This window comes from Prosopis cineraria, unplaced genomic scaffold (genome assembly GCF_029017545.1).
Source record: "Prosopis cineraria cultivar Desert tree isolate PC_DT_omini unplaced genomic scaffold, ASM2901754v1 PC4, whole genome shotgun sequence".
Classification (NCBI taxonomy): Eukaryota; Viridiplantae; Streptophyta; class Magnoliopsida; order Fabales; family Fabaceae; genus Prosopis; species Prosopis cineraria.
In genome coordinates, this window is record NW_026555335.1 from 41,391,426 (window position 1) to 41,419,258 (window position 27,833).

At 33.3% G+C, this 27,833-nt stretch overlaps 3 protein-coding genes across 5 annotated transcripts; 1 reads left to right on the forward strand and 2 right to left on the reverse strand.

Annotated features, from left to right (window-relative positions):
- Window positions 1-2,802: 2,802 nt before the first annotated feature.
- Window positions 2,803-4,077, reverse strand: LOC129307951 (LOB domain-containing protein 27-like). The gene is made up of 2 exons (XM_054948904.1): window positions 3,189-4,077; window positions 2,803-3,060 (listed from the first exon to the last, which is right to left on the reverse strand). The coding sequence occupies exons 1-2, from the start codon at window positions 3,983-3,985 to the stop codon at window positions 2,958-2,960; spliced, it is 900 nt and encodes a 299-aa protein (XP_054804879.1). The 5' UTR covers window positions 3,986-4,077; the 3' UTR covers window positions 2,803-2,957.
- Window positions 4,078-8,029: 3,952 nt separating this feature from the next.
- On the reverse strand, window positions 8,030-12,010 carry LOC129309596 (pentatricopeptide repeat-containing protein At1g18900-like). Of its 3 annotated transcripts, XM_054951221.1 has the most exons (3): window positions 11,829-12,010; window positions 11,045-11,180; window positions 8,030-10,737 (listed from the first exon to the last, which is right to left on the reverse strand). In XM_054951221.1, exons 2-3 carry the CDS (start codon window positions 11,156-11,158, stop codon window positions 8,095-8,097), a joined length of 2,757 nt encoding a protein of 918 aa, XP_054807196.1. In that variant the 5' UTR covers window positions 11,159-11,180; window positions 11,829-12,010; the 3' UTR covers window positions 8,030-8,094. The 3 variants fall into 3 exon arrangements, with proteins under 3 accessions (XP_054807196.1, XP_054807197.1, XP_054807198.1); XM_054951222.1 differs by lacking the exon at window positions 11,045-11,180; XM_054951223.1 differs by lacking the exons at window positions 11,045-11,180; window positions 11,829-12,010 and adding an exon at window positions 10,899-10,918.
- Window positions 12,011-22,430: 10,420 nt separating this feature from the next.
- On the forward strand, window positions 22,431-27,773 carry LOC129310128 (calcium-dependent protein kinase 10-like). The gene is made up of 7 exons (XM_054951991.1): window positions 22,431-23,277; window positions 23,422-23,565; window positions 23,660-23,812; window positions 24,619-24,734; window positions 24,821-24,988; window positions 25,695-25,925; window positions 27,023-27,773. The coding sequence occupies exons 1-7, from the start codon at window positions 22,614-22,616 to the stop codon at window positions 27,194-27,196; spliced, it is 1,650 nt and encodes a 549-aa protein (XP_054807966.1). The 5' UTR covers window positions 22,431-22,613; the 3' UTR covers window positions 27,197-27,773.
- Window positions 27,774-27,833: the final 60 nt, after the last annotated feature.

Sequence of the window (27,833 nt, forward strand, 5' to 3'; positions counted from 1 at the left end):
TTCCCTACAACAACCAAAATATTCAAATGGAACAATAACACTGTAATGCTATTAATCATGCTCTCTAGTTTTTAAGAGCTAGTCTCTCTTCTCATTCTCAATACAAAATAAGACTTACCTCTTTCAAAGACACTAACAATTATTATAATCTCAAAAGTATCTTGCACAGTCTTTAATATTATTTTCTGTCAAGACAAACCTAAAATTCCCCCAAGCCAACACTGCGTCTGTATAGCTTTCTTCTTAAGAGTAAGAATAGGAAAGTCAACATTTAACCCCTCCTAAAGGTGCTGTGCCTTTTTCTTGTATTTTTCTATTTCTCTTCTTATAGGTTTGTAGCTTCTTATTTCTCCCCTTTGTTCGTGAAGCAAAAAGATTCCATGAGATTTCTAGCTGGATCATATCTACCTCCTCACATTTATATTCTGATAGCTTTGATGATTTTCTATTAAGTATCACGCTGCACCATTTGATTTGTACAAAAAGGAACACTGCTTTTTTTTCATGGTAAGATTCAATAGCCAAATGAATTTATTGAGGAATTTCATGATCACTGTCATTATGTTTTGGAGGTATGTCAATGGCCTCATACTCATATGGGTACCGATAATCACATCACCCGCATTGAACATACCAACATTTTTCTGTTTCACTTTAATGGCATATATATATATATATATATGTTTGAAGAAATTTAAATGTGGACCAAGTATATTCTGTCTTTGTCTCTTTACACTAAACTCAGTTCACATGCACAACTTTCTTCGGAAAAGATCTTTGACCATGACCACTGATCCAAGTTCTTTCTTTCAACTTGCTTTGGTTTAGAGTTGCTTTACGATGGATCAAGAATTTTTTGCTTGCCGATACCCTTCATACATCTAGAATCTCTATTCTTTGTCAACAAGAAAATTTTCCATTACCTTTATTCTAAATATCACTTAGCAGGCTCTATACAGGATGTTCATAAAATAGCAAATCATTTCTCTTTTGTAACCTTTAGTAATGCTCAAGAATAGTTCTTTCTTAAATTCCCCCCCTACCTTGACCCTTGATAAACTTTATGTATTATAACTTTTACATTTTAATTAATTGATCTTTTATTTATTAAAAAAAAAAAACTGGAGGTGGATATTGAGTTCCAATCACTTTGTGCAAATAGATCTTATTGTATCACCAAGTTTCAAGTAATATCAAAGTCATGTTCGTATATTCGATTCAACATATATAATTCGCAGTAGGTATGCACGCAGTAAGATGAATTGTTTATGTGATCAATTTTTTGTCTTGGCATTAATGCAAGATCCAACAAAAGATCAGAGTCAAATCTAAGCCAGAGTTACACTCTTACTAATAGTTATAATTTTTTATCTAATGGTAAGCATTACATCAAAAATCGAGTCCATTAACGAATTAACAATTCCAACACAATTTATTAAGTCAACAAGTATAGAATTCTATCCATGTACCAACACAAAGCAATGCCATAGGAAGCAGAGCAGGTAATTGACTTTTTTCTTTTTTCTTTTACCCATTATTATGATGTTACCCCGAGTGTTATGTTTCATCATCAGCTGAAAATCAACAATAAAACGGTCCTCAGGCCAAAAGCTCAAAACGCTAAAGAAAACTTGCTCTAATATTGCATAGTCATTAGCATGTAAAACATACTGTAAAATTTGTTCTTGAAATTGTTCAGACACAATGTAAATAGTAATAATTTTTGTATATACAAGCAAAAACTATGTAACAGCCCCCCACGGCTGGTGGAATATATAGCCTCAACTTTCAAAGTAGAGGTTTCTCTGGATTTTTTTTTTTTTACCATCTTCTGAATTTTGAATGAAGGCATGGAAATATGTTTTTATATAAATCTCAAGCTGCTGGCATAAGAAATGCATACATCAAGAGCAAACAATGGCAGCTTTTTTTCATGGATAAAAAACCTTTTTTTTTTTTACAAGAATTGAAATTAAGATATGTTATCATAGTGAAAAATCAATGGAACAAATTAATATTTACAAAGCAGATGATACATTTGAGTCGGCAAGTCTTACAATTTAAGATATGTATTAGGGTCATTAGCTGATAAAACAACCTGTGAAATCTGTTTTGGAAATTTTAGAGATACAATATGAATATATTATATAGAGGCAAAATATTAATTGCTAATAGTATTCCTTGCGGGATAGTTTGATGTGAAGTAAGGGTTCTATAGAAATGTCATAAAAAACATTTCACTCGTCTGGTGTATATGACTAACAATCTGCCGCATCAAGTATTTATATGATGGAGATAGAAGTTTTTTTCCGTTATATGATAGCATTTTTTCATGACAGGGAAAAAAAGGTAGCAGTGTTTTTATTTTTAAGTCTTGCATCTGTAATCATTAGCCAGTAAAACAACCTGTGAAATTTGTCGTTGAAATTTTAGAGACATGGTATAAATATGTACATTTAAACAAGCAGACTATTATTGCTAATTTTACTAGTATAATACCTGGAGGGATAGTGTGAGGAATATGAAGGGTTCTGTAGAAATGTTTCAATACTTCTGCCGGATTAGGTTCAAGTCTCCCCTTCTTCTCTCTTTCTGGGCAAGCATATTTCTTCTCAAATAATTTATCTTCTTATAATTTTCTTATCAGTCATTAAACTTGACATGATCTTAAATTCTTAATGGATTGCTTAGGGCAAACTATCTGCATTTTAGTAGAATTGGACACCAGAAGATTTATTGAATTTTCATGAGGCTAAAGTAGTACCATGCACATCAAATTGTTGTTATATTTATGGATAGAAACCTTGCCCTCGCATTGTGATGGACACTGGATATATTTTCTTACTTTAGAAACTGACATGTGAAAGATTTAAAACTCAATAATAAACAAAAGCTCAACATTTCTATTTCTATTTATCCTGCAGTAAGAATTGGGTTGGGGAGAGTTGCATCACTGATCAGTTGACACTGGTAAGACTAAAGCATGCAGCAGCATTCTTCAATTCATTCTCAGCAACATGTTCAGCGCATTTTGGCGTATCTTTAAGCGATTCTTCAGAACTGTAGGCAGATATGCACAGAATCAAATGAGATCATTACTTTGTTTCAGAATTTGTTTTATCACAATATGCAAAAGGCATCATTACATTAGTCAGATGTTTAAGAAAATTATCTTTATGTGTTTATACCTTGACTCGTAAGCCTCCTTAGAATAAACGTAAGATTGTCTATCATCAATAGTATCAAAAAACGGATGCATCTCATCATAATCTTCGGCTACTTCTCCTTGTTGAATGACTAGTGGCTGCTGTGACGCATCCAACTGAGACTGTTGTTGTATTGCCATGGAGCTGCTATTGTTATCCTCATATGGATGCTCAGCCCACAAATGATTTGGGACACTACCCTTGGTATCAATGTAAAGGGAATTATTGTAAGCCTCATTATTGCTATGCGAGAAAGAATGTTGCAGCTGCTGAGACGTGGGCAAAGACGCAGCCACTATATTGCTGTAATCTTGTGGATGAGGAATTTGATCAAACAGTTGGAGGCGATTAGAACAAGGCGCCATGCCCAACTCTAGTTGAGAATGAGAAGCCACATGATCCTCTGGTAGATGATCAAGATGATTCTGGAAATGCTGCCTGCAAATCTCAAGCTGCTGATGAACAACATGAAGCTCCTCTTCCATCTGCCATATCTGGTAACGGAGCCTGCAAATTTCCTCCCAGCAGCCATGAACAGGGTACTTATCCCTAATATTTGCCTGGCAAATGATGGAATCCATGGCCACTTTCTTCTGGGCAGGATCCAATTTCTTCAACGTCTTTTTAATATTGCTCACTCCAAATAGCTTGTGCACATTCTGAAACACCTTGGGTTGGTCTGCTGGGAAATAGGGAGCGAGGAGGCATTCAGACGTGCACTTTCTTCTCTGGTATTTGCAAGCTGCACAAGCCTGGGCTGTGCCACCCTTAACGGTCATATTTCCACCACATTCAAATGTGTCAATTTCAAATTCTCAATGAATCTCTCTGATTGATGAAGCAGCCCCAGAATAAAGAAAGCAGATATTTGGGTAAGATGGGAGGAAGAGGAAGGAAAAGGAGGGAGTAAGAAAGGAAGAATTTTGATGTGAAAGAGAAGCTGGTGGTAATATGCGGATCTGTTGGGTGTGGAAAAGACTCAGTAAAAGACCAAAAAGAAGAGGGAGAGCGAAATGCTTGGGGATAGTCCTATTCATGGCCGCTTTATACTGTGGCCTCTTTTTATGCAACGTGGTTACATCTCATTGCTATGGAAATCTTCTGACATGTTAGTGCCTGTTCCTTCCACTCGTGCAAAACTCGGCAACATTTTTCTTTCCAAGCTTTCTTTTTTTAAAAAACAAAATTTAAACCAATTATATTTTAATAACAGGTAAAACACACACACACACACACACAAATCCTGTCTCATCCACATAGAATAATCTGGGTTTGATTCATAGCCTGGGTTTGTTTTACTGTTACTTAAAATTACCAAATCAGCGAATATATCCAACACCAACAGTTATGCATGCATCTATCTACATGCAATAGTTCTTCCACACTACACGTCCCGGGCAACATATCATGAAAGAAATGCAACTGAGGGAAATTGAAGCATTCAATACCTACGATTTTATTTTTCTTTCATTTCGATTGTCATTTTGGATGAATCAAAGACCTTAAGAGGTTTCCATCTTTAGAACAAATGGAGTTCAAATGTGTGGTTACAAATGCATCAACTTTACGATGGGAAGCAGATGCATGGATGTGGACTAAAACAATTACAATACATGCATACCTACATGCATGTATGTATTTATGCATCCAGAACAGATATTTAACCTAACATTGAGTAAACCGGTTACAGGCCAGCCCGCAAGCTAAGCTTCGCAAGTTGACATTTTTGCAGGTTAGGTTGGGCCAACCCACTAGATAAAATGAGTTAAGAAACTCAATCCAATTCATTTTCTAATAAGCAAACTAACCTGCGGGCTAACCTGCAAAAATTTATTAAATTTTTTTAACAATTTAAAATTTATATAATATAAATATATTTATTTATTTCACATTTCAAAGCAAATTAGCAATTAAAGAACTTTTAAATAAATAAAATAAACATAGAATTCAACCAAAAAAATTTATTTTGTTAAATTTTTACTAGTAATCATCTTTTCGCCTAGGTGTGTTATTTTTCTCACTGAGAAAGAAAATTTGAATATAAAACTATATTATTTTTTTCAATGAATTCATATTTATGATTTTAATTAATAGATCTTATGATATTAACAAATAATATATATTTAAAATATTTCTATGAAAACTAGTAAATCATCAACTTACAAACTATAACAAAAATTTTATTTACAAATTGTAAAAATAATTTACACTATATTTCAAATGAAAAAAAAACATATTTGAAATTCATAAAGTATATATTTAAAAAATATTATCATTATTGTAAATTTATAAAAAGATATAATGTGATTTAAAAATAAAAATTATTTTAAAAAAATTATTTCAATTAACAAAAATTAATTATAAAAAAATTAATTAATACTCACTCTATTTTAAATTATAAAATATTTTTAGACGAAATCTTACATACCAATAAATCTCATTAAATACACTTAACATCCTTATATTTTTAAAATAAAAATATAAACTTTTCAAAATACTCATCATTTAATATATCAAAAAGAGAAAGAATGGAAATTAATTATAGGAGAAAAAGAATAGTATTGAAATTAGTACATTTAATGAAATATTAATCTATATAAAGTGTCTTATATTTTAAGATTAAAAAATTCCTTCAAAATTGTCCTATAATTTGGGATAGAGGTAGTAAAACTTAATAATGTTTAGATTATATTTTTTTGAAATTAATTTTGACAATTAAATATGTTTGGATAATTTTTCTAAATTAATTATAAAGTGAGAGAAAAATGAAAAATATTCAAATGTTAAGAATTAATTCTCAAATTAAGAAAAAAATAGTTTCTCTAAAATGAAATTTCACAAGCCAAATAGAGTTTCGTAAAATTAAGAGTGTTTAAATAAATATTTACTAGAAATGGGAATTCAAGTGAGCCCAACCTTTAAGGACTCAAACCTTAAAGCCTGGTTATTTAAAATTTAATATGATTTTAAGGCCAAGCCCTTATTTAAAGGGCTTAGGAATAGACCTGTAAGTTTATTTTCAAAAAAAATTTAATATTTTAATTTAAATAAAATATTTTAAAATTTAACATAAAATAAATTAAAATCTTACATAAAATTCAATAAATATTTAAAAGTTTAAATTTAAGATGAAGATTAAAATTTTTATTAATATAAATCTAAATCATTCTCTTCATCGTCTAAAAATAGAATATTAGATCCCTCATATACAAGTCTGCTTATTAAAGATGAAGATGGAGGTTCAATGTTAATTATCTTTGCAAATTTTTCTTCATCACCTACAATAAATATTAATTTAATTGTGTTATTATCAATCAAATATATATATTATATTCCTCATATATTGGGCATGAGCCATGAGGAAGAGATAAGAAACAAGAGGCATGAAGTTGGGTGGTTGACTGGCCGAGGGCATGAAGGAAAGAGGAGCAAGAGGCTATTGCTTAATTTGAGTTTTTTAATCTTTAGAAAGTCAAGTGAGTTTAGGATTTAGCAGGGTCCTTTCTTCAAACTCTAGCATTCCAAAAAAATTTAAAATAATTGATAATAAAATAATAAGGTTTGAATGACTGCTCAAACTCGAACCTTGTAAACCAAGCCTTCAAACTTGATTATTTAAAAAAAAGTAATTTTTAAAGTTTGAATCTTTATTTAAATAGAGCTTTTAAGTTTAACCTTTATTATTGACTTTAATTTTCACAAAATTAAAATTTTGACCCCAAAATTGATTCCTAATGAGAATCCAAAAAAAACCCACAATAGTGACAAATTTGGGCCAAGACCCCATTTTCTTCCTAAAAGGAACAATCATTTTTTAATTGTTAGTATAAAAACTTTAGCTCATAAGTTGGATTTCAAATGTTTACCTGATCAATATAGATGTCATAATTTAAAAAACACCTGCAAGAGTACCTATAAGTTCCCTATCAATAAAATATTTGTATAAATGAGATTCAAATCTGAATGTTGTGTAGGGTATGAATCACATCCTTAATTCCATACTAAATGGATCGCCTTAAAATGGATGATAAAAAGTAAAACTAACGTCAAATTTAAATATGTAAGGAAACCGCTCTTTATTCGGGGAGGGGGTCTGTCCATCCCTCGAAAGATTTAGCCCACCTTAACTGTGAGCAATAATAGTGTAGCCAATATTAGGCATAAAAGTGTAGTAAATGGGATATGAAGATAATGGGCAACATATAGTCATATGCCCCGTTATAATTAGTAAATTCGTTAGCACGAGAGGAGAGAGAGATGCCATTATTTTCATGCAACACAACAAAAATTTCTTGATCTAATAAAATAGGAAAGATTGTAACGTCTGAACAAATAAGAATTTGCCACATTATGAAAATATTGAATCAGAAAGATTTTCTTAAAAAAAAAAAACCTTGTATACTTAACCTTAATTATTTTACCTTAAATACTTAAGCTGTTTATTTTCAATTAAATTAAAACATATATCATTTATAAATTATATTTTCTATCACAAATTCTTATTAATACATTAAAATATACAATTTAATTGAATAGCAATATATTAAATACATAAAACTAAGTATTTAAATTTTGTCCTTTACTTTTTACTATCTAAAATTCATAAGCTTTCAAAACAATCTATTAACGAAATTGCCTCGAAATTTTATTGAACCAGCCCTTCCTATTCGATACAAAATTTCGTGATAAAATAATTTATATACCCCAAACACAACCTTTTTTACAAAACATCTCTAGTTCTCCGAATTCTCATATCATATATAGGCATACTCCCCGCGTGAACATTACGGACGAACTTAGATAAATGCAGACTAACTCCATACTCACTCGGCCAACAAAATTTATAAGCTTAAGGATCAGATGATAGTTTCTATTTCTAGAACAGGTACTACAGCAAATGCATCCTTTCCACATAAGAATGGACCAACCACTTACTAAGAGGCTCCCCACAACCCACAAAACACCCTGAATTTCCTTTTTCGATGAAGAATGGAAAGCTAAATATATGCAATAGTTCTTGCACTGCCTGTCTCACCAGAGAAGATCCAGTGACTCGGCTCCTGCGACCCCATCCGGTGACAATGTCAATCCGGCTAGGACTAGTCCCGTACGTCAGCATCTGTCGCCGAAACGAAGCAAGTGTCCTGGACAATGCTGTCACAGCAGTTCCATCAGACATGACATGGAGATTTATAAGCCAGTAACAAGAACTTTTCTCCTTGACAGCGTCTGGGTACACATTCTTCTGTGCAGCCACCTCCCAAATGGAACCAGCCTCCTCTTTAAGCCCGGACTTGTGAAGAAAATTCACCACTGCATCTACAAGTCCCCTTTTGCTCTCTCTATCCTCAGCATGCACCAGATCCAAGAATTTGCTAGCATGATCCCGTACATTTTGACCGTCAGGTCCTGCTGCTGGCATGGACAGTAAGAATGCATGCGCAGGATGGCCAGTAACTGCCAAAAGCTCACAACGAAACCCCATATCATATGATGAACGTGCTTCTGTGCAACAACTGAGGAGCAGGGTATATGTCTGTAAAGAGGGCCGTAGGCCGCGGGCAACCATGCTTTGCAGAAGATTATATGCATCTGGTAACCGATGCACCCTCAGGAATGCACTGAGAAGGGAATTACAAGTCGGTACATTTGGCTGCAAACCTGCATTCACCATCTCCTGATACCACGCCCAAGCCTTCTCAACATTACCAGCCTTTCCCCACAAATCTACTAAAAGACCATAAACAGGCTCATCTGGCACCCAATTTTTCCATTTCATCTCAGCAAAAATCACTTCAGCATCCTCTAGATATCCACAGTGGCCAAGCGCCTCCATGACTATGCTGTAAGTCACTTTATCAGGTTCATATCCTGCATTTTTCATGTCATGAAATAATTGTAATGCTATCTGATAGTTCCTAGCTTTAGCTTGCAAAGCAATCATTATATTGTAGGTTACCAGATTAGGAACACAACCCTGATCAACCATCTCACAAAATAGTCTATGGGCAGCAGTTAAATTGCCTGATTTCCCAAGGCAATTAATCATGACACTATAAGTAAAGGTGTCAGGTGAAAGACCAACTTGTTGCATCCTTTCATACATGGCCATGGCAACTTCAAGATATCCTGCTTTTGCATGGATATCAATAAGCGTGCAGTAAGTGACACGGTCAGGTTCACATTTCTCCTCCTGCATTTGATTGAACACATTGAGTGCTTCCTTCAAGCAGTTTGCACGACCATAGTTGTGTATCATTCGATTATAAGTTACAACATTGGGCTTGCATCCATCACTGACCATCTGTTCTAGTAATCTGTTTATCATGCCAAACTGTCTAGCTCGGCCTAGGATGCCAACCATAGTGGTATAAGTATGATCATCATGCTTGAACCCTGGTTGTCTCTTTAACCAATAAAAAAAGCCAAGAGCAACAGAGTAGTCTTGAAGTTGCTTCAGGATTTGGTTGGCTTGATATGCATCCAATGAACAATTTATGTTACATAGAGCCTTCTCTGTAGCAGGACTCCACTTTAGCTTCTGCAGTATATCTAAAACCACTTCTACAACACGTCCTGTGTATGCAAAATGCCGACTTGTTTGACCAATTCCAGCTGGCATTCTCAAATTCTCAGGGTGTCTGTTGAAACCTTTACTGATGGATTGTCCAGTCTGTGGATCTGACGTTTGTGTGTTGGAAACAGAACTTTTCACGAGTCGATTTGGAAGCATTCTTGTTCTCTGCGGTACATCTCCCTGGTCATGACTATATACAGCAGGTTTTGAAGCCACAGCTGATTTCCGTGTCCCTGAAGAAGGAAAACGCTTTATGCCTTTAGATAAATTTGATTTATCACCATGCCCCTTTGAACCATGATGATTACTTGTACGGCTTGACCCTAAATCAGAAGAAACAGAAGGCTTCGGATAAGCACTAGAAAAGGCCTCCCTTTTAATGTGTTTCCCATTTGAAGATCTGATGTCAGGTAGGCTCCTGTTGGTATCGACCATACAGTTTTTAGAGTTGTTTAATATTCCTGTCCCATGACTCCCATCCAATAAAGGAAGTCTATAATTAGCTATGTCAGAAAGAAAGTTAACAGCAGCAATGCCTGCCCTGAAAACCTGGTCAGCATTAAAAGACGATGTGTGTGCAGCATGTGCCTGAACACCATCAATGCCACATACATATGTTACGGAATCTGATTTCTGTGATGGGCTTGGAATGGAAACAGGTTTTTGTATGCAACCTGGTTGATGAACACCCTCAACACCATGAGAACCTAAACCATTTACTGAGTCTCCTGAAACCAATGTTCTTCCTACTCCAGACACCGTTTTGGGTACCAAGGCGGATGGCTTCTGTGCAAGTAAACCTTCATTTTTTGTCTGCTGTCTTCTTGACACGAATGTTTCATCCTCTGAGCAGGTGCTAGTACTTCCATCAGCAGCACTGCAACGTGAACCACCTATAAGAAAACTCCGAGCACCACTTGAAAGGGTGCTGATCTGCTTTGCCCGCAACATACTCTGCAAATGAAGTTGAATAGCTCGTAGTTATGAAACAAACTGAAAATGAAGTCAGCAATTCAGCAAGCCAACAACTATAGCATAAGCAGAAAGAGGAAAATTTATCATAAACAGAAGCAAGGAAACAACATATTAACCACTTCCAAGTGCCACTTGCCTACCACTAAAATTTTGAACCTGAATTCTTTCCATTAGACAGTTGTAGTTGTATATAAGGACAAAGTACAGAATGTAGGCACAAACACCGCCTGAGGCCTGGCCAACCTAATACAAACTGTTAGAATCTGTAAATTATATTTACACTTACTGTACAAACAAAACCAGCTGCATTAAAGTAGAAACTAAGGATATGGTTGGTTGAAGTGAATATAGGGTATTCATACAATGTCCACGTTTGACTCTCCATTTTCAACATACTCATTTTCACTCCGTCAAATCATGCCCTGTATACAACCAAAATAATAAGCAGATTTAAGGACAGTGGTGTCACAGTCCCATATTTCAAACACAAGGACGAGCAACAACGGAGCAGAAAGGCCATTTGGCAATGGTTATAATCATTTCAGTCGCAAACCAGTTATTTAATAGCACTTGTAAGGGAATAGTTTCCTAGGCTTTAGGTTCGGCTAATTCAAACCCAGTGCAAAACAAACACACTCTGTTTCACGGCTTCATAGCTCCTCTCCCCTGCAGGGTCCCTTTGATTCGCTTTGCTCACTGTCCTTTATAGTCCAAACTAGATCTAGGAAACTAGTACTTACCGTCTGTTAGTGTTGACAGACAGATTATTATGCCTGGTCCCAGAATTTTATCGTTAGAAACAAGAGCGCGAAAATAAAAAGTAAAAACAGAGAGAAAAACATAGCGACCAAAATAGAAAGCAAGAAAAATTCCAAGAAGCACGACCTATTTAGCATTTACCGTCTAGAGCACCTAAATTACAAAAATATCATAGAATTGCTAGAGTCCCGTATGATATGAAAATTCTTTGACAGCCAAAGAACCAATAAACTGTCGACTAACCCACCAAAGCAATGTAGCTGCTAAAGTAAGAAATGACCAGTAAACATGAAAAGCATTGAGAGAGTTACCTAAATGGGTGATCAGCAGGTTTCTGGGAATATAGCCGAGCAGACAGCGCTAGCAGTGAGAAAGGCGGGGGAGAGAGAGGAAGAAAGTGGAAAGGTTGGACGGCGAAAGTCCGCCGTCGAGAATGTGAGGGTTTCTCCAAGCAACTGGGGAACGCGGCTGTGAGGTGAGAGGTGAGGTGAGCCCTGAGATCACTGGCCTCCGCTTTCAACATTCATTTTTGTAATCAATGATACGTCGTTTTTCTTCTGTACACGTGGCAACTCCTCATGACTCGCACGTGACTTCCACGAAGATCTCGTTGGAACCAATTCCTCCTCTTGTTTTGCCCCTTTGCAGTTTGCAGCCAGCCAGACCGCCACGCGTAGACACACATGTTCACAAACACATTTGTTTTCCTTTTTTTTTTTTTCCTTTGCTTTTCTTTTCTTTCTTTTTTTTTTTTTACCGAAACAAAATAAACTATTTATGATGGGTAGTATTTCAAATTTGGGGGGACTAAAACTGGGCGCATAGTTAATACGCTTTTGTTGAGGCGTGAATTGGAAAAGGGGGGAGGATATTTATATTTGAAGCAGAATAATGGCTATATATTTTTGGAAAAGAAATGAAAGGCATAATTATGAGTGTAACTATTCAGAGAATTATCTGGTCAAAATAAACTATTCAGAGATTTATGATTAGAAATCGTCATCTAAAAACGACGCCTTAGGTTTAGGAGTACCTGTGAGTGTGAACCAGAAAAATCAGCTTGGCTTGTTGCTCAAGGAAAGGCGCTTTGTTTTTTTCTTCACTTCATATTTTTCTTATTATTTTATTTATTCTGCAACCCTGGTCTTTTAAAATAATAGAATATATACACGAACATGAATCTGTAAAACAAAAACAATAAACATCTTCACCTTTTTTTTCGTCTGCAAAATATCCTTGCCTTATTTGGGAATGGAAATCAGTATTATTTAAAGAGCAAAATGAGTTGCTATATCTGAAATATAGCATTAAACCTTTATTTGAGTAAATAATATATATGACGCAAATGCTGCCAGAAAAAATCCCGGTAGTTGCTCCCCCAATTGATGGGGACTATTTTTCAGTGAAATTTACAATAGGATTAGAAGTATAATTTTTGTTCCCTAATTTATTTTTCATGTCAGCCATTTCGAAATTTATCCACGAAAGTTGACCTTTCTTTGAAAAATAAAAACTTTTCTTTGGTGGGACTAAGTTTCTCCACTGCAACAAAAACCTCATAAAATAATAGAAGATAAATGGTAACTTTACTCTATATATTATGAGGATTGGAAATCGAGTTCCTAACCATTTGTGTCATTGTGACAAAAGATACTGTTAAAAGACCATATCACATAATCTCGGCCATTGATTCAAAAGATTGCATAAAAAATTTAAAAATATGTTCAGCCAAAAAAATAAATATATTATTTCAAGTCAAATCATTAAATTAGAAATGTGATGGCTAATAAAGGAAGAAGATGGTCACGGTATAGTGCGGGCCACATTCTAATGGGCCCTAGCAATATTTCTAATAGGCCATTGTTATGGCCCAGAGAAACAATATAGCCCACACTAGGATGATTTTAGAAAAAAGAAATGGCCGATGTGGAGGCTGACAGGCTCTTTCCAGGAGATTTTAGAAACAGGCATAGAATAATGGCCTGTCACCCCAAAAAACGAATGACTTTCGGACAAATATTGCTTCTTTAGTTTTCTTATTTTTTATTTTTTTTTTCCTCGGTGTGTGTCTGTGCGGGCGCATATTGAATAATGAATATCACTGCATGGAGTTTGTCGTATAAATGTTATTTAATATATGATTTAATTGTTGGACCTACTTTATTGGAAATAAGAAAGTTATTATTATTAATACCACGGGAACCTGTTTCTCCATCGTTGGGATATGACTATTTCTCCATAATTATGTTGATGAATTTGAAAATTTGTTCTTGCATTGGGTTTGTTCCATTCCATCATGTCAAATAAAGTTAACGTTGATTTTTATTTAGTCTAAAATATATATTTAATTTTTTTAATTTTATGCTATTTTTTTAATCCCTTAATAAAGTATCTTTTTAATTCTTTTGTCCTAATACTTTTAATTTTATTTTAATAAATTTATACATTAAATTTTAAATATTAGCAAAACATTTTTAAATATTAATATATTAAATTTATTTATTTATTAAATAATAATGATTTACACAAAAAATAATCATTTGAAACTAATAATGTTAGGATTAAAGGATTAAAAAATATTTTATAAAATTAAGAAATTTAATTAAAAATTTATATAAAGTTTGATGATTAAAAATATCTTTTAACCTTTTTATTTATTTACTACTTTCCATTTTTTAAATAAAATATTAATAGAAGATGTTTCACAAAAACAAAGGCTTATCCTAATTATAAGATGTCAAGCGAAAAGATGAAATGATCTTCCAAATAAATTATTTAACTCAAGAAAAAATTTCAATAAATAACAATGTATGATTGGAAAGTTAAGAAATTTTTTAACAATTAATATGCAATATCTCAAGTACTTTAAATTGGACCAGTGAGTTTCACTAGCATTCCAATTATAGTAATTATTAGATTTTATTAACACTAAAATTATTAAGATATTTTTTTTCAACAAAAATTTAAAACAATCCTAATAATGATCATGACATCTCTCATATACACAGTCTAGTGCAAAATTTTGAAATCTGACACTTTTTAGATACTACATGACAAAATTTCTTACCATTAGTCGATTAAATCAAGGATTTTTAACGTATCACGTTGGATACTCCTTGAGTAATTGAATCTATGCGACTTCCTACATAAAAATACCTGTTCAAGTGGGGCCTTGCTTTTCGTTGCAAAGCAACAATGGAACACAATGATGGCGGGAACATGAGGCTTTCGCGGTGGGTGAGTGATCCATAATAATAATAATAATAATAATAATAATAATAATAATAAAGGCGTAACTATAAAGGCAATGCAAATATATGAATCACTCCATAAATATTACAGAAAGATGCTCCACCGCCCCCTCGAATTAGGCTTTTCAATCATTATTCTGGCTTCCTTTTTGGCCATACCAAACTAACATTAACAATCGCATTTTAAAAGCTTGTAACTTGCTTGTTGAATTTCAGACAAGTGATCTCCATTTAACAATTTTTCATACAAATCAGAAAGTCGTCAGCAATAATTTCTGGAACCGCAACTTGCGATTCCTATAATATTGGGGGAAAAAAGTATTATATATTGTGATAACTTGCACCTAATGAAACACATTTCCAGCCAAACTTGCTTAATTATTAATTATTAATTATTGTCTTTATTTTAATGAGCCCATGATTGCTGTGGACATTATGCATGGCCAAGCCAAATCTGAAAATCATCGAAGAAAGTGAAATTACTGCGTGTTTAATTCCACATTTAAAAATTTCACGGTTTTATTAATTCTCAATGTAAAACTAATTAAACATATATACGCTAAATCAAGAGTACGATATCCATGATTATCCCTCGTGTTTGGCAAGAGAGTGGCCCAATGATGTCTAGCGCTGTGATATCTGTTGCTTTTAATTTACCCAAACGTGGGAGCCCCCACTTTAATTATTAATTAATATTCTTAAAACAAATTTCGGTTGCATTCATTTTTTGTTTTAATTTCTGTACATTTTAAAAAATAGTTTGGACTTGGTCAAAAGTGTATAACGAGGAATTAGATGCTCTGGTTGTGAAAGGCATGCAGAATTGCAGATAGTGCCGCAGTGGTTTAAATCCATGCAAACACTAAAAAATAAAAAATAGAAAATAAAAGGCCAACGCCCTGAATATTGCATACATCAATGATGATCAAGAGAAAAGGGCGTGCAATTTTTTTTTTTTTTTGCTAAACTGATTGTTTTTATTGCACAAAGTAAAGAGGTCTAAATTTTAATCATCGCTCATGCTGATCTGCTTTATCAGCTAGCTGTTAGATTCATATATGTTCATCGTATAAATTGATGCCTAGCCAAAATGGGGTTGAATTCAACAAATCAAGATTTGAATTTCCTCTAAACAAAAATATCTATAATAAATATTAGGTTGTGTTTTGAATAGAATTACTTTTAATAGGATAACATAGTTGGCTAATAAAAAATTGATGCTCTTCTTGAATTTTAACATGATTTAAATTTATTTTATTTTATGTCAAGCTGGATTTCGTTCAATTTATCCATGATTTTGATATACGCATATATTTATAATTAACAATTCTAGAATAATAATTGAAAAGGACTTGACAAGTTTAAGTATAAGACGACTAAATTGTCCTTTTTAAAAAAATTGAGGTGAAATGTAGGACAAAGAGACAAGACAAAAATACTTTAATAAAATGTTTAGATTAATAAAAATTTAATTTAAAATCAAATTTTTTATTTAGATATATTAAAATTTATAAATTTAAATTTAATTTAAATCTAAATCTATTTTAAATTATAATTTTTTTATAATTTTAAACTCTCTCTATATCTTAATTATTTGCAATTCTTATTATGAATACTTCAAACATTTTATTCTTTTTGCCTTTTTACTATTGATATATACATATAATTTTCATATTTTTCCATCTCTTGTCAATTAAAAAATAAAAATAATCTTACTGTTTTTAATTTTTTAATTTTTTATTTTAAATCTTAATTCACATATCTTTTTTTATTAGAAAAATTTCAAATTATCTACACATATGATTTTAAATATATGAATTTTAAATGTAAAATTTTGAAATACAAAATTTTAAATTTAAAATCAAAATCCATCAAGTTAAAAGCTACCTAAAAAAATTGCATCAATTCTATTGTCTTTATAAAAGAATTCAATTCAAAAAAAAAATTCTTAAACTTGGATTCTTAAAAATCACAACTCAAATCTACCAAACAAGCCTCGTGAAAGAATCCATTTTCATTTTTGATTCTTTCTTCAAAACTCTTGTATGCCGAACAGGATCATGTGTTGCTGTTAATTCTTATCCTTTCAGTTCTCAAATAAGTACTTAAGATTTTTTTTAATATTATAAAAAAATCACTCCCCATTGTTGCAGTCAATTTATATTATAAAAATGTATAATTATTTGGTACGAATTGGCACAAGTTAGCGTCACTCCCTATCACTCTCATGTCAATTTGGAAGGTCATTGCCGTTGCTTAGCTTCCGTTACAGACTGAAGGGTGAGTTTGGAGAGAAATAAGAGCTCAAACACTTCGTCGCTATCTTTCCGGCGGGGGAAAAGGCTTTATATATAAAATTAAAATAAATAAAAATAACAAAACAAAAAACTGAAAAGAAAAGGAAAAGGGGGCATCATTTTTGTTGACCTTAGCATGCAGGAATCTCATTTTCCCCCCACAGTGGGCCCTCCTTTCTTCTTTCGGCCTCGTTTTTTACAAAAAAGTATTTGTAAATTGAACTACTTTTGGACTTTTACTTTCTTTTTAGATTTATAAAATGTCGCATTTAAGGGCTTAATTTTGATTGTTTTAATAATAATACATTATCTTGTCTTAAGCATGGTATTGTCGAAATAATTTAAAAAATATTTTTATTAATTAATTTCATGTCGCCTGATCATAGCATATACTAGTATATTTAAAAAGTGTGAGAGTGAATGATGCAGAAATTTGCTAAAAAATGATAAATTAGAAAGGTGACAAATTAGAAAGCTGCTTTCGTTATTTATAAATTATAAATAATTCTGCTTTCCTCATATCTTAAGCGAGATACAAAGCCTACATTTTATAAATATTGTTCCTTAGAAAAACTGAATTTTTGTTTTTCAAAATAATTAAAACTTTTAATATTTAAATTACTGAGATTTAAATTTTATCTTGCTCAATTAAATTAACTCAGCAAAATAAAAAAGTAATCTCAAATTAATATGCATGCCAATTATGACACCATCAAGCCCATGTTAGTTTCTCATTCCTTGGTGAACTTTGGGTTGAGATCCACTCTAATAATTGACCCTGTTATCATTTTTTTAATATAAAAAAATCTGGTTTAAACTTTTAGGAGTAGCAAATCATTACTCCTGCTATGTTTTTTAATCATTGATATGAGTATGACTGCACTACAATCCATGATATCGGCCTCATTACGTTTAATTTAAAATTCAATTCACCCACTATTAACTAACTAAAATAATCTTAAAATAGGTCAAACTACATTATCTTGAGCGAATTATAAATAATATGAACACATAACCAATGGATCAGCGAGAGAAATTTTAATATTCACTTATTCATTATTTTGTTAGAGAAAAATAGAGATACATACATTGATTAAAAAAAAACTAACATGTGCGCGCGCTCATGTGCGTGTGGCTATATGCATATACGTATTTGTTGTGCCCAACCACGCAGCAAAATAAAGCGTTCCCCAGGTTCTACCTGGAGCCCCGGACATCGGAGCAAGAGTAATAGGACATGATTGGCCACGATTAAGGTGTACTATATGTTAAAAGACTTCAGATTTTTAAATTATTTTAAATTATTATAAACTTCAAATTTTAAATTAAGAATAGAGTACAACTTCTTATCATAGAGTCCTATGAAATAAGTTTCAATTTAAATTAATTGAATTTAAGTTTTTTTTATTTTGATTTTAATTTTTAAAATTGGATACGTTCAAATTCTAAAATAAATATGAAATAAACAAACATGGAATAAATGTAGACAAAACAAACAACATGTAGTGGTAGTTCTTCCTTACTCTACCTGTGAAAAAATGTTTTTAATATAGGGTAAAAGAGTAAGTTGATTTTTAAACTATAAGTTCAAAAATGTTTGAGATTCTAATCTTATTTTTTGTATAATATTTTTTTCTCAATTTTTTGAAAACAGTTATTTTAATAAAAATTAATTTTGATCATTAATTGATTAAAAAATAAAAAATAACCTAAAAGTTATTATAAAAGTAGCCAATAAAATTTTTTAATCATTTTATATAATTTTTTGGTCTTTTATGATAATTTTTAGTTTTTTTATAAATTTTGAAGTCATTTTCTCATTAATTAATGATTAAAATTAATTTTTATTGATGCTAAGGTCAGATTGTATTATTTTTAGAAGTTAAAGAAAAGTATTATATAAAAAAAAATTTAGGATTCAGACATTAATGAATCAATAATTTAAAAACTAATTTATTTTTTTATCCAATAACCTAATGTAATTTAGAAGTTTGATTTTCCGTATGTACTACACAACCGTGTGGCGAAAAGTCAAAATATTCCTGACGTAAAACCTCAAGCGTTGAACAACTTCAACAGCCGGTGAGGAAAGAGAAAGGGGGGGGGGGGAAGACGGCAAGGCTATAGTGAAAAATAATGAAAAGGGAACTGATTCACGTTAGCAACCAAAAAACTCATACTCAGGAGGGAGATATTTGAGGATTGTAATTTACCAATCGTCTTGTTGAGTAGTTTCCTGATTTTTGTAGCCGTTGCCCTCTTCCAAGGCTTGGTCAAATATGACAGTCCAGTTTTTTACTCTACATGATTTTTATAATGTAGTTAATAATTGGAGATAGGGTGATAAAGTCTTCATAAGAAACGAAGACGAGGACCTTGATCCAAGAAGGGGTATTTTTCCTCTGTTTGGTAGCAAAGAATTGGAGGGAGGGGAGTAAAATTGAAAGTAGAACCATAAATTTATATGTTAACTTCCATTAAATTTGATAGAATTGGGCTCCTTGGATAAACCCATGGAACTACTTCCTACCTCATTTTTGCCCTTGTTTTGTTATATTTACCCTCAACCTCCCCACTCTCCTGTCATGCCCAAGCTCTCATTCCAGATGCCTCCCTTTTCTTCAGGAACACTGATGACTCCCACCTCTGCTCCTGCTCCTAGTCCTAGTCCTTTGGTCCATTCTCTGCAATACCTTCATCTTCGATTTCTTTGTGTCTGATTCCCTTCATCTAGGCTTGATGTTCAAGGAGGAGGACACGTGGAGAGCAGTGGTTGGACAGAAGCTTTCTTCAATATCCTTCTTCAATCTCTCCACCCTTTTACTTCTTCCATATGCTTCACTTCTTCAATTTGTGATTTTCTGGCCTTCAATTTCTTATTTGGAGTTGTACATTTTTTTGTGATTGATTGCTTTTGAGTTTTTGATTGATTTATTTTCTAGGCAATTTCTAACAGTGGTAGTTGTCAAATGAAAATTGTAGCTTGCTGCTCTAATGCTTGAATTTCTTTTATTTAGGGATATTTTAGTCTTCTTAAAATATAAAAAATATTAAATAAATTTTGTTAATTCAATTTTATCTGTATCTCAAACATACTTTTAAATTTCATTTCACTTCTATTCCTCCTTCTCTTTCTATTTGAACTTCCACTAAAATCATTTCACTTTATCAAATGAGGCATTGGCATTTAAATTGTTTGACTCAACTTATTCAAAGAGTTGAATCAATTTATCTTAAAATTGTAAGTTTGAGTTTTGAGACATGCACTCATATTTGATAGAAATGTCAAAGGTATCCTCAAAATACCCACAAAGTCATCGTTAATAATAAGTAATAATGATCTTAGACAATGAGGGTTCAGAATAGTTTGAATGAATGTTGATAATATCTTCATATTTTTTAGGAACCAAAATGATGAATTTTTTTTTAAAAAGAACTTAATCCAATTGAAGTGCAGTTGATGTTAACTTTGGGATGGGAGTGAGAGTTGCAAACAACTACCCTAAAGTTTATGGAGTTTGATGCATTTTAACTTAGAAGTTCCCAAGTTCTGTGGAATTATTCATCTCACTTTTTTTTTTCTTTATTTGAGAGTGAAGCAATCAAAGGAAGTTAATTGATTGGCCGTCAAGTCGTTTTACTGCATCCTCGCCCCCTTTATGAATGAATATCAATATATATTAACAATTATAAAAAAAAATCTCAAAAAAAATTTAATTCTGATCCAAATTTAAATCAAAGCTAATCAAATTATTTAAAAACTGAACCAAATCTATTAGAGAAAAAAAATCTAACAAGTCCCAAACTTTAGCAAATCAATTGGTTTGGTTTGATTTGATTTTTTTAAAAAATCAACCCAAAGAGAATATATGAATCCCTTAGAGTATTTTTTTAGGAATGCTCTTCATATTACACCTTTAATCTTAAAAGATGGTGTATATATATTTATTTATTTAAAAAAGGTTTCCAACTTCTCCACAAAAACAACACATTAAACAAGCATATTATACATGAAGTTCTCAAAAAGTTAATTTCTCCAAAAAAAAAAAACACACACACACACACACACACCTCCCCTCCAAAAGTATGGTTATATGAATCAAGCAACTCCATATTTAATAATTAATCCTTGAATACACACAACCTTTTCCATCCATTTTAAAATAGTCGACATTTAAAATCACATACATTGATGTAAAAATTTATTAAATGCAGCAAACTTTAATGATGGCAAACTAAAATACCCTGATATAAAACTATTATCATATTTGAGCTTCACACATATCATTTTTTTTGTAAAAATAAAAAATGCAACTATTTTACAATAAATTTAAATCTCAGTATGACAACATTTAGAAGGGAGGGAGTAGTAGTACCGGTTCTCACCGCAATCTCTCTGCCCCCCTCGTCGACCAAGTGTTGCTTGACAATTGCATTAAGGATAAAGTTTCATTATCCATTATTCTTTTTGGCCAGCACACTATCCATAAATTAATTGAAGTTATAACTATAATTATAATAATATCAAATGTCAAAGCCCTGCGTAATGATCCAACCCATGAGCTGATTTGGTAAAATAAGTTGCTCTCTGTGATTAACAATATAATGACCACTTAAACACGAAATTTGAATTAAAGTTTATGTAAATGAGCATCTTTTCAAGAATTACTCCAAGTGAATTTAACAATACTTGAAACTCATTCAGTTATATAGCCATGTAAAAAAAATCAAATATTTATAATAGATACTTGTTCCTAAATATTCAATTTTGTAAAAAAAAATTATTTTCAAAACTCAAATTGAAAAATTATTATCAATCATTAATGATAAATACTTGTTCCATTTTTGATTTCCTGTTATTTGAATGGTAAATTTATTTACAGTTATAAATTCATTCAATTGCAAGAATTTTTTCAATTAATTTTGACAATACTTAATTTTGATTCAGTTATATAATCAGATAAAAAAAAGTCAAATATTTATAATAAATACTTTTTCCTAAATATTCAATTTCATAAAAAAATTTATTTCCAAAACTCAAATTCAAAATTATTATTAATCATTAATGATAAATACTTGTTCCACTTTTCATTTCATGTTATTTAAATGGTAAATATCTTTACGTTATAAATTCGTTCTATATATAGGGCGAATACTTGTAACTTGATTGATAAATTTGTGTTATAGTATTAATGATGAATTTAAAGTCCTTCAAAATAATTAATTTTTCAAGTATTAATTTGTAAATTTGTTATTTATCCCATCCATAAAGCACTTAACTATTTTGGCACTTACACATTCACAACAAGTATCCGTATATTCATTACAGCTACAACAATAACGATTATAACTTATTTTCAAAATCTCGCGTTTCCTCTCTCTTCCCCGTCCTCTTTCACACCCCCCCCCCCACGCCCCTCTTCTTATTTTCCCGGAGCACTCACCGGCGGCAACACGACACCTACACTGCAAGTGACCTCTAAACCTTGCTTTGTTGTGAGCTAAAAGCAGAGAGGCTGTTCTGTTGCTGTGAAGCTTCAAGAGAAGCATGGGAAATTGCAACGTTTGCGTGAAAGCAGAAGTGGCAGAAGAACCGTCGAGCAACGACACAAACTACAGGAGGAGGAAGAAATCTAAGGACAGAGGCCAGAATCCATTCGTAGAGGACGCAATTCACTCGCCAGCTCCGATCCGAGTCCTGAAGGACGTGATCCCTCTGAGCCACCGAACTCGAATCAGCGACAAGTACATACTCGGACGCGAGCTGGGTCGCGGCGAGTTCGGGATTACGTACCTTTGCACGGACAGAGAGACGAAGGAAGCACTGGCTTGCAAATCGATTTCGAAACGAAAGCTACGAACAGCGGTGGATATAGAAGACGTGAGGCGCGAGGTTGCTATAATGTCAACGCTTCCTGACCACCCAAACATCGTGAAGCTCAAAGCGACCTACGAGGATAATGAGAATGTACATCTCGTGATGGAGCTCTGTGAGGGCGGTGAGCTCTTTGACCGGATTGTGGCCAGAGGACATTACAGTGAACGAGCCGCTGCAACGGTCGCTAGAACGATAGCTGAAGTCGTGAGGATGTGCCATGCCAACGGAGTCATGCATAGAGATCTCAAGCCTGAGAACTTCCTTTTCGCGAATAAGAAGGAGAATTCGGTCCTTAAGGCCATTGATTTTGGACTCTCTGTGTTTTTCAAGCCTGGTGCGTGGGTCATATATGTTTCTTCGTCATGCTTCCTTTGGTTTTTCCATTAATTTTCGCTCGGACTGTGATTTGAATTCCGTTTTTTCTGTCTCTTTTTCTCCTTTTGGTGTGACGCTATCTAGATTTCTTCCCCTCTTTTAGGAGAAAGATTTTCGGAGATCGTCGGGAGTCCATACTACATGGCGCCGGAGGTTTTGAGGAGAAACTACGGACCGGAGGTTGACATATGGAGCGCCGGCGTCATTCTTTATATATTGTTATGTGGGGTTCCTCCATTTTGGGCAGGTAATGGTTTTGTAATTGATTTTTTTTGAAGTAAGTGATATAATTGGTTACGAGAATTTTTCTGCTTTAGTGAGAGTTGTCGTGTTAATTGCAGAGACCGAACAAGGTGTGGCTCTGGCCATTCTGAGGTGCGTGATTGATTTTAAGAGAGAACCTTGGCCTCAGATATCTGATAGTGCTAAGAGTCTAGTGAGGCAGATGTTGGAGCCAGATCCTAAAAAGCGCTTGACAGCTCAACAGGTGCTCGGTAAGTCGTGTGGTTTTTTCTGGTATGAGAATTGAAAGACTAATGTGGCGATCAACACCTGTGTTTGTAACGAACCGGGATTTTCTTATTTAGTAGGCACAGACCTCTTTGAAACTTGCCATCCCAATATACTAAATAGAGGATCGATTTTGTTTAGCGTTGAAGTTGAGAACAATCAGTATCAGTAAAGCAACTTGCAGTCACTAATCTTAGGAACCACAATAAATGACTTGGGGACATTGGACTCCTCCTTTTGCGTCAGAAGCTTAGTTGTAATACAATTTTCAAAGGGTGGTGGTGGAAAAGTCATAAGCAGGTGTCGTGCACCTTATGGGGTGGATATTCAAAAGAAATCTTAGGATGTGATCAAGAATCCCTGTCTTAAGATGCTCAAATGTTAGCGAAAATTTATTCATGCATGCTATGTACATCGAGGACCATTAACTTCTGGTCATAGTTGGGGTTTACGGAGGTTTATGAGCAGGGTTTTGTCATCATGCATCACAAAAATGACTTTTGTGGAACTAGTATGCCTGGATGGTTGTCTTTTGATAACTAAGTAAGGCCCCGTTATTACTTATTAGCCTTCAAATGATCATATTTAAGCAGTTCACAGCAAGCATGCCATCACATATGACTTTCTTTGTTTAAGAGGAATGTTCTTAGTTTTGCATGTGCCACTTGCCCTAATCCCCCATTTCCTTTAAAACTATGCATATTTTAATTCTTAGGAGGCATACTTCTGCATCACGTCAGCTTAATCAGAAGTGATTCCGAATATTTACTGTCAAGAACCATGTTTGCAGAACATCCCTGGCTACAAAATGCAAAGAAAGCTTCAAATGTTCCCTTGGGAGATATTGTGAGGACAAGGCTTAAGCAGTTCTCCATGATGAATAGATTTAAAAAGAAAGCCCTTTGGGTTAGCACCTACTTTTGATTTCACACAACTACTGATTCTAGTTTTGTCTCTGATGAAATATTGAGGAAGTTAAATAACTGTTGCAGGTAATAGCAGAGTATTTATCCATTGAAGAGGTGGAGATAATCAAAGATATGTTTACATTGATGGATAGTGATGGAGATGGAAAAGTAACATATGAGGAACTGAAGGCCGGGTTGCGAAAGGTTGGTTCACAGCTGGCCGAGCCAGAGATAAAGATGCTGATGGAAGTGGTAAGCTTTCTTGACAAGATACCCATTCATCATAGAAATGCTTCTTCTTATTTCAATTGTTTCATCACCAATGTGTTTGAGTCGTTCTGATAAAGCAGAGAATCCCCTTGGAAGCAGTTTTTTGGACTGCTAGTGCATGATGTCTTTCAAAGAGTCTGCACTGAACAATATTACATGCTTTGTGCACTACTAGCTAATATTTTCTTTCCTTTTAACCTGCTCACATGATTGGCATATGAAATGTAGGTGTCTTGGAAATTTTGGACAACAATGTTCATTGCCACATGTAGTGCATACATCATGCTTACCTTGGATTAATAATGTTTCGAATGTGCTTTTAGATATCTCTCTCTTTAAAGTTCAGTTTCTTAAAAAAAAATAATGATGCAAGGTTCTTTCGGAATGGAATTATCTGAGGCTTAGAGGACATTAGTCTTTTATGCCTTGACAGAGGAACGTGTCACTTTACCGGAAAGGCAGAAATTTGCCACAATTTTTCTCTGAAGCCAATTTAACAACTTCTGCTGAAAATTTCCCTGCTTATATCTGAAGGAGCATAAAATGAGTTGCCATACTTGTTCAAAGCCTAGCCAAGTATATATATATATATATATATATTTTGGGCAGAAAAGTGACAAGTATATTTGATATAATAAAATTTCGTGATTCGTTGATATTTTTTTACCATGGATATGGAATTAATTAGGCTGACGTTGACGGGAACGGAGTACTTGACTATGGAGAATTTGTAGCCGTGACTATTCACCTGCAAAGAATGGAGAATGACGAGCATTTCCGCAAAGCATTCAAGTATTTTGACAAAGATGAGAGTGGGTATATTGAGTTAGGTGAGCTACGAGACGCATTAGCAGATGAATCAGGTGAAACTGAGGCTGATGTCTTGAATGACATCATGCGTGAGGTTGACACTGACAAGGTTTGATTTCCATGCTCCTCTTTCTTTCTTTGCCTCTCCTGATTCTCTTTATTGAGAATCTGGGTAAACTTATTAGAATTGTAAAATATAGCATACAAGTCAAGCACTTGTAGAATGTAAATTTATAAGCATTTCATTGGAAGGTTTTTCACTTAAAAAACTATGCCCAAGGTGTTTATGCATCTACCCATGACCATGCTACTCAATTCCCAAAAGACTTGGGGAATATGACAATTAAAAACCCCATAAAACCATTAATTACAGTTAGAAAATTTGCATAGTTGAAATCTCAATGATGAACCAGGGTCTTTATTTGAAATTTAAAAACATGAGTTTAAAATCAAAAAAATACACTATTAAAATTACTATTATAAATTGAGATTATTGTTAATCTCAGTTGGAAAAACTAAGATCCACACTTGATCCGTAATAATAATTTCAATAGTCTTAACCCATTACATTTGGTATCCTAGTTTTTTCAATTAATATTAACAATAGTCTTAACACATGATAATAATTTTAGTAGTGTCTTTTTTTAAGTAGTTTACCTATATATTGATAAGCATACAAATTCACAAGTAATTGGCTTCATATTTATAAGTGATTTTGGTAGATTTTTAAGTGAATATCATATATTCACAAGTACTTTTCGAAAGTTTCACAAATGAGTTTTAGTTCTATGTTGAAAGACAACTCATTTTTAAGGTGGTTTTTGATTTTCTCAACTAAGCTTAACAATAGTTCTAATTCATAATAATAATTTTAGTAATATTTTTTATATATTTTAAACTCATGTTTTTAATTATAAGTAAGGATTATGGTTTATCATTGGCATTTCAATAATTTAGGATCCCTAATTATGAATAATGGTCTTATAGGGTCATTAATTGTCGTTTTCCCAAAGATTTATGTACCAAACCGATTATAAATAAACAAATAAGTATGAAATTGATATGCTTGTAACCTGCTCATCGATAGGCTAATTGTGCAACATGAATGAAAGGTACAGAGTTTATGAAACATAGGCATAGCAAGCCAAATCATAATCAAATTTTGTGAGCGTATCTGACATGCTCATACATTTGTTGTTTATACAGGATGGCCGCATCAGCTATGAGGAGTTTGTGGCAACGATGAAAACGGGAACTGACTGGAGAAAAGCATCAAGGCAGTATTCAAGGGAGAGATTCAAGAGCCTGAGCCTCAATTTGATGAAGGATGGTTCTCTTCAGCTTCATGATGGATTTAGTGGTCAAGCAGTGGTTGTTTGAGTGAAAAGTTACTGTTCTTTTTCTTTCGCCGACCTTGGTGGTCCCTCGCCACTTTCTATGCTTCAACTTTATGGCTAGCTTGTAAAATTTCTCCGACAAAAAGCAAGGGATTTTAGATTATCTGAGGTGTAAAGCGTGTTTAAAGTAAAGAGGGAGTAAGACGAGGTGAGTTTCCAATGCACTCAAACTTTCTCTGTTACTCTACTTTTTTTCCCCCCGCCGGCGGGGGGGGGGGGGGGGGGGGGGGCTTGTTTCAATGCGCTTCATAGGTTCGACACTTCAGAAAATCCGAACTTGAAAGCAACTAAGCAAGTTCTTTGGGAGGAGCCCATGAATGGTGGGATTGCATGTAAAGGGTTTATATGGCTGGTGACATGCAGGGCCCAAAATTGCCAAATATTCTGTGTATATCTTGTTCTTTCAGTCTATCTTTCGCGTTTGATAATTCCTTTGGTATATGTGTTTTCTTTTTCTTTGTTAGTGTGCGGAAAACCAGAGTGCTCTAATTGTCGATGTCAACAGTCAAATGCTCCTAGAAGTCTTAAAGTTTGACAGAATAATCAGTCTCTCATCCACACGTACTCTTGTCCGGCCCCAATAATTCTCTCTTTTTCCTGTTTTAATATTTTCACTTGTC

Excerpts from the sequence above, each read along its gene's own strand:
- LOC129307951 (XM_054948904.1), bottom strand. The coding sequence starts at position 3,985 with ATGACCGTTAAGGGTGGCACAGCCCAGGCTTGTGCAGCTTGCAAATAC. Across the intron at positions 3,061-3,188 it reads AAGGAGGCTTACGAGTCAAG|TTCTGAAGAATCGCTTAAAG; the intron begins GTATAAACACAT and ends ATCTGCCTACAG.
- LOC129309596 (XM_054951221.1), bottom strand. The coding sequence starts at position 11,158 with ATGAGTATGTTGAAAATGGAGAGTCAAACGTGGACATTGTATGAATAC. Across the intron at positions 10,738-11,044 it reads CAGCTGGTTTTGTTTGTACA|AGTATGTTGCGGGCAAAGCA; the intron begins GTAAGTGTAAAT and ends CTTCATTTGCAG.
- LOC129310128 (XM_054951991.1), top strand. The coding sequence starts at position 22,614 with ATGGGAAATTGCAACGTTTGCGTGAAAGCAGAAGTGGCAGAAGAACCG. Across the intron at positions 23,278-23,421 it reads CTCTGTGTTTTTCAAGCCTG|GAGAAAGATTTTCGGAGATC; the intron begins GTGCGTGGGTCA and ends CCCCTCTTTTAG. Across the intron at positions 24,735-24,820 it reads TTAAAAAGAAAGCCCTTTGG|GTAATAGCAGAGTATTTATC; the intron begins GTTAGCACCTAC and ends TAACTGTTGCAG.